Source organism: Emydura macquarii, unplaced genomic scaffold (genome assembly GCF_026122565.2).
Source record: "Emydura macquarii macquarii isolate MOO-44397 ecotype Brisbane River unplaced genomic scaffold, CSIRO-AGI_Emac_v2 contig_212, whole genome shotgun sequence".
Classification (NCBI taxonomy): domain Eukaryota; kingdom Metazoa; phylum Chordata; order Testudines; family Chelidae; genus Emydura; species Emydura macquarii.
This window is the reverse complement of record NW_027130349.1, coordinates 13,838,053-13,858,721: the sequence shown is the minus strand read 5'-3', so window position 1 is coordinate 13,858,721 and position 20,669 is coordinate 13,838,053. Positions and strand designations below refer to the sequence as shown.

General features: G+C 45.1%; 1 protein-coding gene across 4 annotated transcripts in view; it reads left to right on the top strand.

Annotated features, from left to right (window-relative positions):
* Nucleotides 1-19,285, top strand: part of CEP76 (centrosomal protein 76) — a 38,050-nt gene extending 18,765 nt beyond the window's left edge. For 3 of the 4 annotated variants that reach the window (XM_067548098.1, XM_067548090.1, XM_067548109.1), the window contains 4 exons: nt 666-832; nt 4,294-4,627; nt 17,892-18,109; nt 18,886-19,285. In XM_067548098.1, coding sequence (XP_067404199.1) covers nt 666-832; nt 4,294-4,627; nt 17,892-18,109; nt 18,886-19,024 — 858 coding nt within the window. In that variant the 3' untranslated portion in view covers nt 19,025-19,285. The remainder of the gene's footprint in view (nt 1-665; nt 833-4,293; nt 4,628-17,891; nt 18,110-18,885) is intronic. The other variant, XR_010919691.1, reaches the window with a different exon arrangement.
* Nucleotides 19,286-20,669: the final 1,384 nt, after the last annotated feature.

Genomic DNA, 20,669 nt, shown 5'->3' with positions numbered 1-20,669 from the left:
TAGTGACTCATTTTCCCTTATCAGGAAAGCATTTCTAGTCATAACAACAGTAAAGCTTATATGTCTGGGGCACTCAGGTCCAAGGTCAGCTATCTATACACTCCCTTCCATTTTCATGGTCCATTAACTCTCTGTTCCATCCTCCCATTCTGATCAGCAAAACTGCAATAATGCAACTGTTTGGCCCTGCGAATGAGAATCCTAGTGACAGTTTTCCTAGTTATGTGGTACTTGATTTTCAGCTAATAGTGGCTGGACACACACAGTGGATAAAAATGTAATGGGGATGGAAAGTGACACATCTCATCCCTGCTAGAAATAGTGCTTCTGGAACACAGCTGAGGCACACTTGCAAGTTAGTGTATGAACTCGGCCTACATTATTGTATGTATGGATTGTTTCTTACTATTCTTCTGCTGTAACTGTTCTCTGGGTAGTACAATCTCCATGGTTATCAAACCTGTCATCTTCCATGAGTAATAATTATTCACAAAAAATTGCAAGATACTTGATAACACATAAATTACTCATTTAAAAAATACTGTGCTATTGTTCTGCTGAGGTCTTTTTGTAAATAAATTATTTTTTTAAAAGCTTGGTGGATCATGATTAGAAACCTTAAAATTTACTTTTTCACACAATTAATACATATATTTGCTATCTAGGGTGACTGTGAAGATCATGCTAATCTTCTGTGCAGCCTTCTCCTGGGATATGGATTGGAAGCTTTTGTTTGTGTAGGAACAAAAGCAAAAGGAGTCCCTCACACATGGGTAATGACTTGTGGAACTGATGGAACCATCACTTTTTGGGAGAGTTTAACAGGACACAGGTGAGTAAAATGAGTTTAGGAGAATTAAGACAATGTAAAATGTATTTTCCAAATATAGGTAATGTTACTGCAAATGTAAGAATTTCTGGGACCAGAATGAGGGACTGCAGGGTCTGAGGCAATCACAACTTTCTTATCATTATTAGGGACCCAGGAGGAATTGCCACCAAGAAGTACTGAGAGGCTAAGTCCTGCATAAAGGGCATGAGTGACAGCTCTCCATGATTCCCTGTTTGGCTGGCACTCTCCGTGTAAACCAGGAGGCCATTGCTGGGAGTTGTCTGAGCAGCGCAGACCTCTAGTATGCTCTAACCTTAGACCCCACCTCACTGCTGTTTGCTGCGACTTGCCTGATCCCAGACTCTCTGCTTTCAACTGTGGTCCAGCTCCTGAGCCTGATATGGGTTTATTGTCTTCAGCTGAGGACCTTTGCTGACCTCAGTGCAAGACCCTGGCCCATCCTATTCCTAATTCTCTCCTCATGCTCTCACTTTGGTAATGGACTCTGACTTTGTGGCTTTGACCTAGCCTGGCCTCAGACTGAACTTTGATTCTTCGGCCCACATGCTGAATAGCTCACCCTTTGTATGCAGGCCACCAGTGACCTGGCCTGGAGGCTCTGGTCTTTACACCCTGAGTTGTTTGGAATGTCACTGGCTCAGCGTTTGAGACAGTAAGCTACCTCACCAGCTGGTGATGTACTTCTGAGATGTAATGGCTGCCAGCTTTAAAAGGTGCTTTTAGGGAATATCTAGAACAGATTATAGTGGTCACTGTTGGCTTTGCCTCTTACTGTAATGAGATGCTCCAATATTCACTGTTGCCATCATGCTCTGCAGATGGAAGGTGTTTAAAACCAGCATGGGATCATATGAAATCATGCATTCTTGCCTCCACTTCACCTTCACTAAACATTCATACATAAATTTCCAGTCTGAGTAACAATCCATTTATTCACATTTGAATGAAATGTATCATTTGTTTAATTCATATTATGCAGTGCAGTCAGCTGCTGAGCAACTCGTTCTCTTACAGCTTCAAAAAGCTCAGAGAGTTAATGTCACTGTGCCATTCTCTCACTTCAATCATTTTGGAAGCGCATAGGATGCTCTGCTGTATTTTAGAGTGTGTAGGGTTTATTTCTTAAAAGCCTTCTTGTCCAATTGTTTTGTGATATTGTATTGTTCAAATAATAACACCTATGGAGCAGAATTTTGCCAGATTTTGGCAGCAAAAGAAAAATGAAATAGAGGGCACTCTGACCACTCACTGGTACTGAGTGAGCACTAACCTTCCCCCCATCTGCACTGATTGCATTTGCTTTTAAAAGAACAACGTCAAATTAACTAGTTTTTAAAAAAATAGATTTTATTCTCTCTCCTTCTCTCTTTTCTGTGTGGAATATAGAGCCTTCATTACTGCCTTCCATGTTTGCTGGTTTCCTGCTGAGGTCTTAGCTTCTTCCTATGTCATTCTGATTGCTTTCAGTTCTGCTTCTCTCGTGCATTTCCATGTTATCTTTGGTATACCCCATCACCTCTTGCCCTGGGAGTTCCAGTCCAACGCCTGTCTTCTTATTCTTCTTGTTATTTTGTTCCTTCCTCCATGTATGTCCTAGTCATCTCCATTTTCATTCTATAAATTTCCTGACCTATCAATTTCTGTTTCATTCTCCTCCAGAATTTTTTGTGATTTTTTTTTTTTTTTCTTCTGGCCATCTGATATTGAGCATTTGTCTAAGGTAGCTGTTTATGGAAACTTGGAGTTTAGATGGAAACTTAGTAAGGTCTTAGATGGAAATTTAGACAGAAACTTAGTAAGTAAGTCTCAGCTATTCCACATGTTGTACTTACAATGCTGCAAGATATGTGACATATCGGACCTTTTCTGAGTCAGCCCCAGAAAATGTTTTTGGTGTTTCTTGTGTGTTAATTCTCATGGTATTAATTTTCTCTGTATTGATTTCAACCCTACTAATGGTACATAAGCCTGGAGATCATTTCTATTGGATTGCATGTCTCCGTGTGTATATGTTAGCAAGCTGATGTAATCTGCAAAGTTAAGATTCTCTAACTTCTGTGTGTGAGGCCATTATATGCCTCTAGGTTGTTCTGTGGTCTTTGCCATTACCCAGTTGCTACCAGTAAAAAGAGCATGGATGACATGAGACATCCTTGTTGATGCCCGCAATAACCTTGAATGCCTTAGTCATGTATTACTTGGCATAGTAGATGATCTGAGCTGTGTTCACAAATTTTTGAGGGATTCCTTAGTGGCATAGCAACTTCCATCAAACTTTTCTATTTACTGTATCAAAGGGTTTTGGAAAGTCTATAAAAATAATATAAACCTGTTACTTTTGATCAACAGTTCTATGATGAGATGTATGGTTACTATTTGATCTATACGTGATTTTTCCTGGCTGAACCCCTGCCTGTTCTTATCATAACCTTGAATCTACCATTTTCTTTATTCTGGCTATAAAAATGCAAATACCTTACTTGGGATAGACAGTAGTTGAGTGCCCTTCCGATTTTCACACTGACTGAGGTCTCTTTTCTTTGGAAGCTTCAATATATGACCCTATTTTCACTCATATGGTATTTTCTCTTCTTTCCATATCTTTCATAAGCAGCACATCAAAATGTCTACTGTGTTCTTCAAGTCTGCCTTAAGGATCTCCATCGGAATGTTATCCGGACTTGGTGCCTTTCCATTTTTTAACTGATTGAGTGCCCTCTCTCCTTCTGCTCTCATGATATGTCCTAGTTCATCATCCATATCTTCTTCTGTACCTAAGGGTTTGGTTACTTGCTTCCCATTCAATGTTGATTCAAGTACTTCATCCATATATTTAGTTCTTCTGAGGTCTTTGTTGTTAAGTTGTCTTCACTGTCTTGAACGGATCCGTTGGTATTTGTTTTTCTTTCTTACAACTAATGATGTTTTCATGTTATTTTGTGCTGCGGCACTCTGTGCATCTGTTGCCATTTTATCTATAAAGTCTCATTTGTCCTTCCTAGCAATCTTTTTGGCTGCTTTTTGTTCCTTACAGCATATTCCTCCTCATGTTTCATTAATGTGAAACTGTGTTTCTTTAAAAATCTAATGGGAAGACGGAAGTAATTGTTCTTATTCATTCTTTTTGGTATAGTTGAAAAGTTCATTTTAATTGCTGTTGATTGAGTAACCATGCTTGATTTTTAAGCTGTAAAAATAGCTGCTTCTAATGTTAGTGTGCTCATAATAGCAATTTTTAAAAAATTTACAGAAAAGTAATTTAAATTATATTAAGAAAAGGAATTTGTGATGCAGGGTTCTTTCATGGAGAAACAATCTCAGTATATTTCTATGCCAGCTAAATATTATCTTGAAATCCTTCCCAAAAAAGTAAACATTTATTTACTTTAAAATATGCTTAATAATTTCTTAATATTATAGCACACCTTTTTGACCTTCAGGTACATCCACAATCCCATCAATCCTGATGACCCTCCACTTGTTGAACAACCCAAGCCAATGTATCCTTATCGAACTGTAGGATGTGTCTTCAATCATCAGAAGTTTTTGGGGAATTGCCAGCCCTCCGATGCAGTAGAAGTGTGTGTGTTCGACCTGCATGATGAATCTAAATGGAAACCAATGAGTGGAGAAGCAATCAAATCTGTATGTTCACCAGGGGCCACAACTTCACTTCCTCCTTTTCCCCCTCTTTGTACTTCTACAATAGATGCTGCGGTAACAAGCAATGAGATGGAATTACAGCTGAGAGTACTGGTATCAGAACACAGGAAGGTAATATTCTTTGATGTTTTTCAGTGGTATGCCAAGTAAATGAGGTATCAAGTTTTTAGTATCTACTAGTCTAAAAGTTTGGAGGGGGGCGTTTATGGTTTGATGGGCTTTTCTATTTTTACAATACACTCTCTCAGCAGTCAGCATTGTACCACTGTTTAGAGTATGTGACTGAAAAAAATGTCTAAGAAGATTGCATCAAGCCATTTCTAACTTTATATTTGTTTGTTTTATTGGCATTTCCATAGCCTTAATCACTAATGTCTGAGTACTTTACAAGATTAAAAATATCTTAGTACCTTCCAAAGTTGGAATTCTCCTTTCTCCTGTTTAACTTTTTTCTTATAGTGTAATAATGTGCTGGAGTTGATTTTTTCTGCACTAGGTGTGAAGAAGCCTTTTAAAAAGCAAATGCAATATATTTTTGAAGAAATGCTAGTTTAAATAGGTTACTTTTTAAACATCTGCTAAAGGCAATGAGACTGGGGATCAGCCTTTATGATGTACCCATAAGTCTTCATGTTAATTTCTGTAAGATTTGGCTAATACTGTACTTATTAAAAATGCACACCTTGTTCCATTTATAACCCTGGATATAGCATTCCTGGATTGAAGCCCCTCTTAAGCTCCTCTCTTTAACTTTAGAACTCAGCTTTACTATTTCACTAGTGCAGAAGCATGGTCTGGAAAGATTTTAGTTCTTCAAGTAGATGCAGCTGTGTATTCAGCTTCAGTGTGTGTATACCCAGCACACTGGAGCTGGAGAATTTTACCTAGCAACACCTGTAGAGAGGCAGCACTTGTGCCTTGTGGCCATAGCACCTCCCCTGGCTAAATGAGGTGGCGCCACCCTAATCTTCCTACCTCAGTTCCTTTTTATTGCCCATGGCTGGAGTTGGAGCTCTGTGTGCTCTAAACCTAACAATCTCTCACTATTTTAGTGATGGGTCTTTTGTTCTAGTAGTAGCTAGTTAGTTGTAACCTTAATGTTAGTTGTGTTTAGTTACATATTCCGCTGTGATGCCCTCACTGGGGTTTAAACATTGTCCATTTTGTGGGGCAGTGATCCCCCCACATGGAGCTTGCTGTGCTTGGGTGAGGTCCACATCAAGGATCAGTGTTCGATCTGTAGATTCAGATGGCAAGGGACTTTTACCTAAAGCAGCACCTGTTCAAACAGGCCACATGGCTTGCTTCAGCACTGAGGCTCGTGTGGGATTGGAGGTCACCCTCAGTTTCCAGGAGTGCTGCTGCTTTGTGCTATGGAGCAGATGCCTCTTCAAAGAGATGAAGGAACCATTCCCCATCGAGAATGCAGGAAAAAAGGTCTCATGAGACCACTCCAGGCCTCGTGGAGACTTTTACTCCTCCCCCAGGAAGAACGCAGACAGACACGGGGTTTAGTGCCGGCGTGTGGGATGGTGCGGGTGCCTTTGACTGATCCCTGGTTAGAGACTCTGTACAGTCAACTCAAGTTCTGGCATGGGGTATGCCTGGAGTCCTGTACTGCTGAGGACAATGCCTGCACCAACTGTTTCCACATCAGTGTCATACCAGGAATCTACACACCTCCTCTGCCTTTCCATCCCAGCCTTTCCATTGGTCCAGGACTTTGCCAGGGCTGCGTCATTCATAGCCTCATTGGCTGGATGGGCTGCTGAACCCTTGCGTCTGTTGGCACCACATCTGGATATTCCTCTTCTGCAGTCTGTGGAAGCAGGGTTAGTACTGGGCTCAGTGCAAGGGACCTCCTTGGCATCGGGGAAATTCCTCAGCCCCATTGCAGTCAGCACCGCAGATATTAACTATGGTGGCTTTCACTGCCCTCCACTTCAGTATTTTTAGCTGCTTTGGTACTGTTGCTGATTCTGGGGTCAATACCACTTCCAGCACCATCATACTTGGTGCTGGCAGTACCACTTCCATCGTGGGTGCTGGTCCCTGTCTTGTTCTGGGCAACAAATAAGTCAGACCAGTTACTTTCTGCCTCAGGACTGGCTCCACCTGTATCCTCAGAAACTGAGGCTCCTTGGCGTCAAGGTCTGAATCTTTCTTTTCCTGCTGTCCATTTCCTGACCCTCATTGGGGACCGTTTTATGGAGCACTACAGGTGCAGGATTGGCACTTGGCTTGCAGTTGAGGTGGGGGCCCCTGGCCTGGTGCCTACTGATAACCAATGCCCTATCCTTATCAATGGCCACCATGGAATCTGTGGGCCCCTCTTCAGTTGCAGAGGTCTCTCCTCAGTTCGCTCTAAGGCAGTCACTGGCAGGTCAGTGGCAAGAACTGTGGACCCACCGCAGGTTTAGGCACCAATGAATCTTCCCCATGTGGAGCCCATGGACTGCCCCTTGCAATTCCCCCATTCCAGGAACGGGAGCCAACTTTGGCACAATTAACTGTCTATTCTTCATCCCTGGATAATTCAGCAGTGCCTCGCTTTTCCTCCTCCTCCTATACTGGAGGATTTCAGAGCCTGTCAAGACCTTTTGTGGTGCATGGCTGCTTCCCTGGGCATTCAGGCAGAGTATCTGCAGGATAATACCCATAAGTTGGTGCAGTCCTCTGCTGCTGGGAGAGCAGCCCTACCTAATGATGTGTTCCTTGAGCCTGCAAAAGTCCTCTGGACCATGCTAGCTTTGGTACCACCTACTGCAAAGCGCATAGAAAAACACTATTTAGTCTGGGTGCAGGGATTTGAGGGCTTTTACTCCCATGTGGCCCCAAACTCCTGAATCATAACCAAAGTGAACAATAGAGCCCAGCAGGGCAGGTTTAAGTCCACTCTTAAGGGCAAGGACTCCTAAAGGATATATTTAATAGGCAGAAAGGTTTACGCCTCCTCCTCCCTGCAAATGCAGATTCTGAACCAGCAAGCATCATTGTCCAAGTACGACTTTGTAAATTGGATAGCTATGCCTACGTTTACAAACCAGCTGCCTGGAACCTCCAGAGAGCAATATCAGGCGTTTATCAACAAAGGCTGTTTAGTGGTTGAAACGCTGTTGCAGTCTACACTTGATGTCCTGGACACTTTGGCCAGAGTTATGGCCTCTGCAGTGACCACGAGAAGGGCATCCGGGCTGCAGAATTCGGGCATTGCTCTCGATGTGCAGCAGCCCATAGAGGATATTCCCTTTGACAGCCGGGTGTTGTTTTTGGACAAAATGGACAAGACTTTGCACTCCTTCAAGGATTCTTGGGCCACCCTATGTTCCTTGGAGGCATATATGCAGTCGGTGCGGAAGCGCTATGTTAGTGGCTAACAGCAGCAACAATACCATCCACAAAGCATCTATGGGCAGCCTTTGCCTCCCTCAAGACAGCAGGATTACTGCAGAAAGGGCTGTAGATCCCAGAGGAGGAAGCAGTTGGGTCTGGAGTTCGTCCAGTTGACACTCCCTCCCCTGGTACCCCCCAAGTGCCTATTTTGATTATGGTCCAGAACAGTGGTCTGGTCATCACTTTCTTTACCCCACCTCCATGCGGGGACAGGCTGGATCACTTTTATAATGTTTGGGGCTCGATAACAACCGACAGCTGGTTCCTAAGCATCATCAGATCAAGCTATGCTATCCAGTTCCTCTCCACTCCACTCTTTCTCCCACACCCTCCTTCCCTGTCGGTCTTCAGGGATCCCTCTGCTCCTCAAGTAGCTCCACTCTTTACTGGCTTTGGGAGCGGAGGAAGTTTCTCCGGAATAGCGGAGTAAAGGCTTCTATTCCTAGTACTTCCTGGTTCCCAAATCCAAGTGAGGGATAAGACCTGTTCTTGACCTCTACAGCCTCAACAAATATATCAGATACATGAGGTTCCATATGGTCACCCTATTGACTGTCCTTCCCATGTTGATTCAGAATGACTGTTTTACTGCTCTGGACCTTCAGGCTGCTTATTTCCATGTGGTGATTCTCCTGAGCCACAGAAGATTTCTCTGGTTCATCAAGGCAAACCACCATTTTCAGTACACAGTCCTCCCTTTGTCTGTCTTCTGTTCCCCAGGTTTTTACCAAATGTATGGTCACGATAACAGCTTACTTCAGGAGGAAGGGAATCCATGTCTTCCCGTATCTGGACGACTGGCTACGCTGGGTCTGGTCCAGTGAAGAAGTCCTTTCTCACATACGTTTTACACTTCGCTTACTCAACCATCTGGGACTCTTCCTAAACATCAGAAAGACAACGTTCATCCCACTAAAAAATCAAGTTCATTGGGGCACTAATAGACACTGAGTTTGAGAACATTTCTACCAACCGACCATTTCTAGACAATTTCTAGACTCAGTCTGCAGTCTCAACCTTCCACAACAGTTCATATGTGCCTGAGGCTCTTAGGCCACATGTCTGCAAGAATGCAAGTGGCTCAGTTCACAAGGTTGCACTTTCGCCGCCTTAAAATATGGCTCAGGACCGTTTACTTCCAACCCTTTACCCCCTGGACAAGTTGGTCTACCATCCTCTGTTTGCTCCTGGACGGTTCAGGGGAATGTATGTCAAGGCATTTCCTTTGCCTTTACCAACCAGAGCCATGGTTACTGATGCTTCCCTGGTAGATTGGGAAGCATATTTGGGGTCACTGAAGGTTTAGAACCTGTGGTTGGGGCAGGAAGCTCCACTGCATATCAATGTCCTGGAGCTTCGGGGCATCTACAATGCCTGCTTCACTTTCCTAGACAAGATCAAGGTTTCATAGTTCACATACTTACCAATATCACCCCAATGCATTATGTGAAGGCAAGGGGGAGCATACTTCAGGATGCTCTGCCAAGAGGTGGTCAAGTTGTGGTGTTTCTGCATCGATGAGAGTATCACTTCGATAGCTGATCACTTGCCTGGGGATCAGAATCATCTTGCGGACCAGCTCCGGAGGAATTTTTCCCTTAACGACATGTGGTCTCTGAAGCACAGAGTTCTACAAGTTATCTTTGCACCGTGGGGCATCCCAATGATTGACCTGTTTGCTACAAGGGACAACTGGAAATGCCATCTGTTCTGCCCTGGCTTTCTGACTGATGCCTTCTACATCAGTTGGCAATTGGCTCTCCTGTACGCTTTTCCTGTGATCGCAATCATTCCACAGGTCATCTTCAAGCTGAAAGTGGATTGGGTCATGCCCATCCTCGTTTCCCCATCATGGCCAAGGCAGTACTAGTTTTCTGACCTCCGCACGTTGTCTGTTCAGCTTTCCATATCTCTTTCTCACCATACCGATCTGCTAATGCAGAATCATGGTCGCACTTTGCATCCCATGCTCAGTTCCCTGCATCTCACAGTGTGGCTGCTCTGTGACTGAATGAGGAAGAAGAGCGATTTTGGCGGTTCTTCAACAGGTCCTACTCAGAAGTAGAAAACCCTCTACCAGGATGGCCTGTTCAGCAAAGTGGCAGCATTTTTCAGTATGGTCATTGGCTTGTGGAATTCAGCCAACACTGGCTAATATTCAAGACATCTTGGAGTATTTGCTGCATCTTCAGTCACCTTACACTTGGCTCATCGAGCGTGCATCTAGCGGCAATCTCAGCATTTCATCTACCCATTCACAGGAGATAGATGTTTTCCAGTGTCATGGTGGCAAGTTTCTTGAAAAGAATCCTTCATCTCCATCCGCCAGTGCAGGGACTGGTTCCCTTGTGGAACCGTAACACTGTCTTAGTGGCTCTTACGGGACCTCTGTTTAAGCCTCTGGAATCCTACCCATTTACTCTCTTAAGTTAAAAAGCTGGATTCCTTTTGGTGATAACATCTGTGAGGAAAGTGTGTGAGCTGCAGGCTGTGATGGGAGAGCCTCCTTACACAGAGTTCTCCAATGACAGACGATGTGGCTGCACTCAAAATTTGTGTCTAAAGTGGTCTCTCAGTTTCATTTAAACCAGGCAGTGTATTTGCCTGTGTGGTGGGTGGTTTTTTTGTTTTTTTTTTCTCATAAGACGCATTCATTTCCAGAGGAGCAGTGTCTTCACACACTGGATGCCTCATATAGCCAGGGGAGGGGCTATGGCCAGAAGGTACAAGCGCTGCCCCTCTACAGGTACTGCTAGGCAAAATTCTCTGGCTCCAGTGAGCTGGGTGCTCACAAACCCATGTGGAATACACATCTGCATGAGATCTGGAAGAACCACAGTTACAGCAAGTAACGGTTTCTTCCACAGTGGTTGTAAGCAAATGGATCAATATCTCTCGCTACTTTCAGAATTTTGTTTCTCAAATACAGGTTCCCATATGTCTGGGAAAAAGTGTGCTGTACTGGGAAAAAGGTAGATTTTCTCAGCGAACCTATGGGCTGTAGCAGAAGTCTATGATTCAGATTGAAATGTTTGACTTGGAGTAACAGATGAACAGATAGGAAGGAACTTGGACAAGTCTTTGATCTCATATTTTTCAAAAATTCCTAAATTCCTTAAACTCTTAATACTACATTTATTCTCTGTCTCACTGACCTAATTAGAAAGATACTTCCCTGATTGGTTCAGTGAATAAATCCTCATGACATTTTCCTCTCTGTTTCTGAAGACTGATTCCAAAATTTTAAGCCCTGCTTTAATCCTCTTTTTCCCCCCATTAACTGATTTCCTCATTTCATTTAAACTATTTAGCCATGTATAGTAATTCTCACATTAATATAGTACCTGTCATCATAAAGAGTCAAATACAAATGTGCTTTCATACTTCACCTACCACTGATACAACACAAAAGTTGAGGACAAGAACTGAATTACTTATTCAGTTGAAACTACAAGAGGAATTTGGGTTGACTAATGTAATTACCTTAATTGAACTTTAGCCATGATATCAGGAATAACAAGCACATTCTTAAAGAATACACAGTATCTTTAGTAGCATATGATCATGACATCCATATTACATCTCATTGTAATAGTATCCCCATGCTGTTTATTAGATCATTTTTTGTTTCATAGTTCATAGAGAGAAATGCTATACAGCCACTTTCTCCAGAATCTGGGACGGGGCATGTTTTAGCACTGTCTCGTTGCTATACTGAACAGATCCAACCCACAAATCTCATCTGACATGATCACAAACCAAGCTGATAAGGATACAGCTAGTCCATGCTTTTTATTTCATGTAAATCTTTGATTAATTATTCATGCCTCAAGACTGTCAATACTTGCTGTGGAAGAAGCAGTTAGTGGGTTTATTCTTAAGCCCAGTGCTATGCACTAAGCTTTAGTTTCCCAAAGAGGAATTTTTTAACAGTAGATTGGGCAAACAAGATACTACATTATATAGAACAAATAAAGATTATGCACAATATTGAATTTTGTGGTGATTTTTTTCCTTTATATAATTGATTTTTTTATTTTATTTTATTTTTTTTAAAGCTAGGTTCTTCAAGTGATTGCTCACGTCCATTCCAATATAGGTGAGTGCACGCCACCGTGCACGGTTCCCGGAACTTTTTTCCCTTTAGCAGACCCTGTAGGATCGGCTCTGGTGCCCCCTGGAGTCCCACGCACATGCCAATGTATATGAGGCACTGCCGACCCTACGGCCCCTCAGTTCCTTCTTTCCGCCAGTGACGGTTACTGGAACTAGCCTTGCACTCACAAGTACCATTCCCCATTGTTTGAACTGTGTTTTCTGTTCTTTACTTTGTTAGTTAAGTAGTGTAGTTAGATAGAGTAGGAAAGCCCTCAGGGGCTTAGGGTGGCCGGACCATGCCCGGGTCACCTGGCTTTAAGCCATGTGCCTCCTGCGGGAAGGCTTTCCCTCAGAGCGACCCCTACGACTGCTGCCTTAGGTGCTTGGGAGAAGAGCACAGAAAAGAAAAATGTAAAATTTGTAGGGCTTTTAAACCGCGGACACAAAAGGACCGTGATATTTGGTTAAAAGCCATTCTAATGGAAGCAGTGCTCTGCCTGGCCTCCAAACCGGCCCATTTTTTAACAGCGCTGAGCATGACCTCGGTGCAGAGCACACCCCTGGCACCGACTTCAACCCAGTGCCGAGAGGCATCCCCAGCACTGAAGAAGCAGCAGCAGTAGCACACAGAGCATGGAAACTCCCCTGCGCCGTCGGTACGGGCTTGGTCAAGTTCGAAGATGCACAAGCCACGGCCCGTCGAGTCCCCTCTGGTGCCTGCATCTCCGAGCAGGGAACCTCCCCCGACTCCTGGGGGTGGAGGAGTGCCCCTGCCAGCGCCATCTACACCAGAGGCTTTCGAGGCAGCAAGAGCCTTGCTGGCCTTGCCTACGCCACTTCCGCCCCCCTCCTCAGCCGAGGGAGAGAGGGTTGGTGTCCCGGGGCAAGCCTGCATTGGGTCCCCCCGAGGAGTGGTGGAGACCCCCGACTGGGGTGGAACAGTCTCCCGCTGGACGGCCATCAGGGGAGCGTCCTCGCTCTACCCTTAACAGCAGCTCCGAGTCCATCTCTTCAGGCAGATCCTCCCCTCGGCACCGAAGCAGCGTGACACCAGAGGCTGTGTGGAAAATGTTGCACCGCTCAAGGTCAGCCTTGCGACACGGGGATGGTTCCAGGTCCCAATCCCCGGTACTGAGGAGGTCGCCCACAATCAGGCGGTGTGGGACCAGATCCAGGTTGGAGAGCCTGGTACCAAAGGGTTCGCCCGCACCGCCGCAGTGCAGAACCCAGTTGCCCTTGTGGAAGCGCAGCACCCAGTTGACGGAGTTGTGATCGGCATCGCGATGCTCCCAACGGCACCGCTCCCGTTCCCCTACGGGAAAAAGGCACCGGAAGTCATCGGTGCCGAGATGGCGTTCGATGACTTCGAGCTCTTCGGAGCACTCCTCTACTTGCCGGCACCGATCAAGGAGGCGGAGGCAGTACTCGTCGTCCTCCACATCGGAGGTGTCAAGAGGTCGGTCCCCGGCACGGAGTGGCAATGGGGGCCGGAGGCGGGCTCAATATCATTGCTGCAGTGGCTCGGGGTCCCGAAAGGGGGATAGCAGGGGGGACGCTTGTAAGGTCAGCCGACGCCCCCACGAGACACCCCAGCCGGTGCCGCAGCCAGCCCCTGGTTGGCCACGGGGTTTCTGGCAGCAGCAATGGCCTTATGGCCAGAGTCCGCCCCATCATCGGGGATCCAGGCTGCACCTCCCGCACTGGACAAAGCCCATAGAGTGGAAGGAGGAGGAATCGGACCCAGGGAAGGGACCCTCCACGGGTGCTCCTCAGGGGTGGGGATAGTCACAGGTTGCACCTTGGCAGTCCTCCTCCTCCCCAGATGAGGCAGCCTCCAGGGACCACATGGCACCACTGAGGGACTTCAGGGCGCACCAGGAGCTGCTTAAGAGGGTGGCCTCTAACTTAAGGCTAAAGGTCAAAGGAACTAGTGGAGGAAGAGGATACCCTCTTCAATGTGCTGGGAGCAGAGGGCCCAGCAAGGGTGGCTCTGCCTGTTCATGACAGGGTCCTTAAAATTGCCAAGGCCCTGTCGCAAACCCCTGCCTCGGTCGCCCCTACATCCAAGGGAGCTGAGGAAAAGTACTATGTCCCGACTGAGGGGTTCGAGTTCCTGTTCACTCACCCGGCCCTGGGAACCCTGGTGGTTGATGCGGCCAATCAATGGGACAGACAAGGTCATCAGGGGTCCACCCCCAAAAACAAAGACAAGAAGAAACTTGACTTGTTTGGGAGGAAAGTTTACTCAACGGCAGCCCTGCAGTTTAGGATTGCCAACCACCAGGCCCTGCTGGACAGGTACAACTTCAATTTATGGGACTCCCTTAGACGGTTTGCTGAGGCTTTACCCTAAGACTAGGCTGCAGACTTTGCCAGGGTCCTGGATGAGGCGATCATAGTGGCTAGAGCGGTACTGTAAATGTCCAGCGATGCGGCGGACTCGGTGAGTAGGGCAATGGCCTCCGCCATCACCATGAGACGCTGTTTGTGGCTGCAGTCCTCCAGGCTGTCGCAGGAGGTGGAGCAGTCGATTCAGGACCTCCCTTTGATAGGTCTGGCCTGTTCTCAGACCAAACCAATGCTAAGCTGCACGGTCTTAAGGATTCGAGGGCCACGCTCCGCTCACTGGGTCTGTACATGCCCCAGGCTTCCAGGCGGCAGAGTTGGCCCCAGGCACAGCAGCAGTCACGGCCCCCGCCTAGGCCCTTCCAGCCCAACAGGGGCAGGGACAGAAATGGGGGGTTTAGAAGGCGGAATCAGCTCCCTAGCTCATCATCAGCCTCCCAGCAGGGGCCTTCCAAAGGGTCGGGCAATCTCAAAGGGCAATTTTGATGGTGCACCCGAGGGTGGCACCCCTACCTTCTCCCTGGATCCGCCCCGTCCCTTTCTGCACAGACTAAGACCTTTCTATGCAGAATGGGCAAGCATTACATCAGACCGTTGGGTCCTTGGGATAGTCCTTCGGGGCTATGCCCTACAATTTGCATTACTCCCCCTGCAATAGCCCTCCCCCTCCATCCCTCTTCAGGGACCCCTCTCATGAGCAACTCCTCTTGCAGGAGGTGGTCACCCTCCTCAACCTGGGAGCGGTGGAAATGGTTCTCCAAGACAAAAGAGGGAAGGGATTCTATTCAATGTACTTCCTCATCCCCAAGGCGAAGGGGGGTCTGAGACCCATATTAGACCTGCGTTGGCTAAACAAATACATCAAACGACTCAGGTTTCACGTGGTCTCTCTAGCCTCCATCATTCCCTCTCTGGATCCAGGGGACTGGTATGTCACCCTCAACCTCAAGGACGCATACTTCCGTGTATCTATCCTACCCAGCCACAGGCGTTTCCTCCGTTTCATGGTGGCTGGCTCCCACTACCAATTTACAGCCCTGCCCTTTGGCCTCTCGTCGGCCCCCAGGGTGTTCACCAAATGCATGGCGGTAGTGGCTGCCCACCTGAGGCGCAGAGGTGTGCAGATCTTCCCTTACCTAGACGACTGGTTAATCAGGGGCAGGTCCAGGTCTCATGTGCAGGACAGTGTGACCCTTACCTGATCTACGTGCAGCAGGCTGGGACTGCTCATAAACAAGCAGAAATCAACACTAACTCCAGTGCAGTGCACAGAATTCATTGGGGCCACCCTGGACGCTTCACAGGCCAGAGCCTTCCTCCCACAACATCGGTTCAAAGTTATGGCAGTGATTATCGCCCAGCTGCACCGGTGCCCCATGACAACAGCCAGGCACTGCCTACAACTGTTAGGCCACCTGGCAGCCTGCATGTACGTAGTGAGGCTGGCTTGCTTGAGACTCAGGCCGCTTCAGGCATGATTGGCCTCGGCATATATGCCAAGCAGACACTCCTTGGACTGGGTTGTCACGGTTCCCCTGCCAGTCTTAGCCTCTCTAGACTGGTGGTGGATTCCCAGGGCGGTGATGAGGGTTGTCCTCTTCAGAGACCTGGTCCTGATCTCCGATGCCTCAAATGTGGGATGGGGAGCCCACATCAGCGCCAATCTGTGCACCCAGGGGCTGTGGACGGGGGAGGAAAGACACCTGCACATCAATGTAAAAAAGCTCAGGGCCATTCAACTAGTGTCCAAGGTGTTCCTACAATTCCTGACAGGCAGGATGGTGCAGGTGCTGATGGACAACACCATAGCCATGTTTTATATAAACAGACAGGGAGGAACACGCTCCTTGGCCCTCTTCCAGGAGGCCATCCACCTGTGGGACTTCGCAGTCAGGCATGACTTCCACTTGTCTGCCTCTCACCTCCCAGGGGTGAGGAACGATGAGGTGGATCGCCTCAGCAGGTCGTTTCTACCCCACCACAACTGGTCGTTGCACCCGGAGGTCGTACTTTGATCTTCCACAAGTGGAGTGTTCCCCAACTGGACTTGTTCACATCATCCTGGAACAAGAAGTGCCCGAGGTTCTGCTCACTCCGGGATCACAAGCCGGGATCGATATCCGAGGCATTCCTCATCGAATGGACGGGGACCCTCATGTATGCGTTTCCACCCATTCCACTCCTACCCAAAGTTCTCTTGAAAATCAAGAGGGACAGAGCGGACATGATACTTATTGCCCCGGCCTGACCAAGACAGCATTGGTTCAATATGCTGATGGACCTCTTGATCGCCCCACCCGTGGAGCTCACCTCCCAGATATTGCTTTTTAATCACCTAAATTGGAATAGACATGAGCAATCACTCAAAGAAGAAAACAAGGTTACTTACCAGTAACTGATGTTCTTCGAGATATGTTGCTCATGTCCATTCCACAACGCACCCTCCGCCCCCACTGTCGGAGTTGGCAGACAGAAGGGACTGAGGGGCTGTAGGGTTGGCAGTGCCTCATATACCGTGGCATGTGCGTGGGACTCCAGGGGGCACCAGAGCCAACCCTACAAGGTCTGCTAAAGGGAAAAAGGTTCCGGGAACCGTACGGTGGCATGCACTCCCCTATAGTGGAATGGACATGAGCAATACATCTCGAAGAACATCAGTTACTGGTAAGTAACCTTGTTTTATACAGTCTATTCCCTTTGGAAATGGATTTTACTGGGACAGTAGAATGATTATTTGTAAGTGAATCTCACTGTGGGATTTGCCTTGCCCTTTTTATACACACATACTAATGAAGTGGCTCTTGGCTTTATGCAATAATTACTTTATAATTAGGTCATTTCTCTTTGTTTCTGCCCTGCTTTTCTTTTTCACTTTTTGACTTGTACTCTTACTTTACTTTAATTTGTTGCTAATTCATAGTTCAGAGTTAGGAGAAACCAAAACATATATTTTCAGAGTCTGCTGTTGCCATGGATTCATGTATTCATGTAATTGCTGTAGAACTACAAAATTTGTAGACCTCCCATCATTGCCTCTGAAATAGATTTCCCTTTGAGTACAAACTTATCCCACTTGCAGTTCATCCTGAACTAAACCTTCTGTGCATTGGTGTAATTCCTGCCAAAGGCACATTTTTTGTAATAGTAGTTGGTAGGCAGTACTGATCTTTTTACCTTTCATTTCCAACATTGACTGATCAGTGAAATATTTGTTGTTTATTTATTATTTGTAGTATCATAGGGCCTAGGAGCTATAGTCCTGGAGCAGGACCCCATTGCACTAGGTTCTGTACAATCACAGAACAAAAAGACAGGCCTTGCCCAAAAGAGCTTATAATTTAAGTATAAAACAAGAGATGAATACTGACAGGGGGTTATAAGGAAACAATGAGACAATATTGGTCGGCATGATAGGCTTTGATCTTAGCACACATTTGTAATAGATGTGTTTTTAATCTACCTTATTTTTAAACCTTTTTTGGTGCCTTGAGACCAATCATTTTGTACTGTATTCTTAGTTCTGTGATTCATCCTACAGGACCTTGGCCTTACTACAGTTTGGGATGATCAGCTATCCTATCTCTTGTCACCAGCCTTGGCAGCCTACGAGCTTGAACGTACAACGAGCATCTCTGCAGGAAATGAAGAGTTTCAAGATGCTATAAGGAGAGCAGTACCTGATGGTCACACTTTTAAGGGATTCCCCATCCATTTTGTGTATAGAAATGCAAGAAGAGCATTTGCTACGTGCCTTCGGTAAGATTAAGATGTAAACCTAATATAAATAGTATTAGGTTTTATAAATATGTAATGGGTTGTGAATTTTAATAGTTGATGAAGTTGAAATAATTCTAAATTATATTATTGCCTCTTACTCATGAGATTTAGCAAGAAGACAGAATGGTATAATGAACTGGAAATGGGGTACAGAGCTTTTCCCTTTTAGATCACTAATCTAAATCTAGTTCAGATCAGTAATAAATATTTAGTAGCCCATGTGAAATAAGTGATTTGTCTCAACCCAGTATCTAGTGGACAACTGTTAATATCACAATAACTACAATCAGTAAAATTATTGGCAGTATTAGCAGAGAGGTCAAGGATGTAATACAGTTAGATTTATTAAAACACTTGACACGTTATATTCCAAGGCAAATGCAAATTATTTTTCCTATGAGCACCCCCCCCATGGATTGGAAACTTGCTTAAGGACCGTAAATAAAAGGTAGCAATATATAATCTATCATCTTGTTGTGGGAAGTGTTTAGTGAGGCGATATGCTGATGAGGGTTGTGTTTAGTTTCATTCGGGTTATTGACTTCAATACTAATGGAATAATGATGTTACTCTGTCATAGTATCAAAAAGCCAGATTCCTGGCATAGCAATGTCCTTGAAATATGTCTGTCGCTTCAATCATGACTAATTCTTGTACAATTTTTTAACTAAAAAGCTTAATAGTGATTTAGTAACTCATAACTAATTGCAATACTTAAACCATATTATTATTCACGTTTGCTTTCTCCCAAATAGGTCTCCTTTCTGTGAAGAAATAATCTGTTGTAGGGGAGATCAAATGCGGCTTGCAGTTCGTGTGCGAATGTTTACATATCCTGAATCTGCGTGTGCTGTTTGGATCATGTTTGCTTGTAAATACCGCTCTATACTTTAAAAAACAAAATCACTTATTTCTTAGAGCCTTGAAACCGTGTATATAAGTGTCTGTACGCAGGCACATAATTATTAAAAATCATATTAATTACAACATGTAATGTTTCACTTTGGGTAAGCACCACTCTGATGATGGTTGTGAATATTTTAATGTGTGTATTTAAAACAAAATTAAGGCAGAAAAATACTTGTATATAGTGTAATGAGTGTATTTATATACGAAGTGTATATTTTTATTTTAATAAAAGTTGCTTTCTTTACATTTTTTTGTAGTAAAGATCTACATTTGTTAAAATGTGTATGCAAATACTTGCTTATCTTTCACAGTTCCAAATTGTGCAAAAGTAAGCATCTTTTCTGTATATTCCTATTTATCCAAATCCACTGGTGTTTCCTTTGCTTTCTCTTGGGGGGAGCCCTTTCAGTTTGTCACTCTTTTTTTTAGCTTTTGGTTTGCACCAAAGTTCTTGAACAATATGCTAATAGCAACTGTGTTAGACGGGGATACACTTTTATCCCTGTCTCAATTACATACTGGTCTAAGCGTCTTTTGACAGCTCCTCTTCTGTCAGAAACTCAGGAAAGCACTGTTTCTTATACTGCCCAGAAGTACATCTCCCAAGGAGAGAGCATCTTCATTAATTGGTTGAGTTGACTTTCAGGAGGTGGGAGTCTCAATGTTCAGTTTGAGCCCATCTTTCAGTAGGTCTTCTCTAGGTTTGGAGTCCTAATGTGGACAAACTTGGTCAGGATCTGGGCTTTTCAGTCCAAAGGCATGGACAGTAATGCATTTATAGGGAACTAGGCTACTGCTTTCTCTACTTCTTGCAATATCCAGAATACTGAGGAAAGTGAAGCAGCAGAGGTGATTACTGACCTTTTGATGACCAAAATATCCCAGGTTTATGGAATTTGATATGGTCCTGGGAAATTCTCCTGTTCCCTGAACCTGCTGGCTCAATACTCTTCATTCACCCACAAATGGCTGATAGAACAGCTGCTTTTGACAGTTGTGTTTTGTTTTTTAAGTCACCATGGCTTTCTTAGTAAAGACTAAGAAGTTAAATCTGTAATCGCCTGCATTTGGGTGTTTGCTTGAGGGGGCACTAAAACTAGTAAATGTCTGCTCCTCTTCCCTCTAAAATATCTTCATAAAGGGATTTAAAATCAGCGTCTTTGGGGTTAAGTCTCCAGTACTATCTGCTGTTCAAGCCAAGGATATTGGATTCCATGCCTACACAGAAAATTTTAAATCCTTAACAAAAAAAAGCGGGGGGGGAAGCAGGGGAAGACACCTGTCCCTTCCCATGATTTTTCACTTGTACTTGTCCCTGGTATTGCAGTGCTTATGGGGCTTCCCTTGGAACTACTGGGAGATTTCAGACTACGGTCACTTAAGTGACCGTTTTAGTGATGAATGATCTCTGCTAGACAAGTATGGAAACTAAATTCTCTATTAATTAGTGCCCATCCCTACCACCTTAAGTTTTTATAAGCTGGTCTTTCCCCTCCCACTGCTCATGACTGTATGCATGAGCTGAGTTCTATAGTAACTAATCCAGTGATTTTCTCACTTTCTATCATAATCCTAAATTTTCCCAGGACCAAAGACTTTAATGTAGTAGATGTTAAGCAAGTTTTGAAGT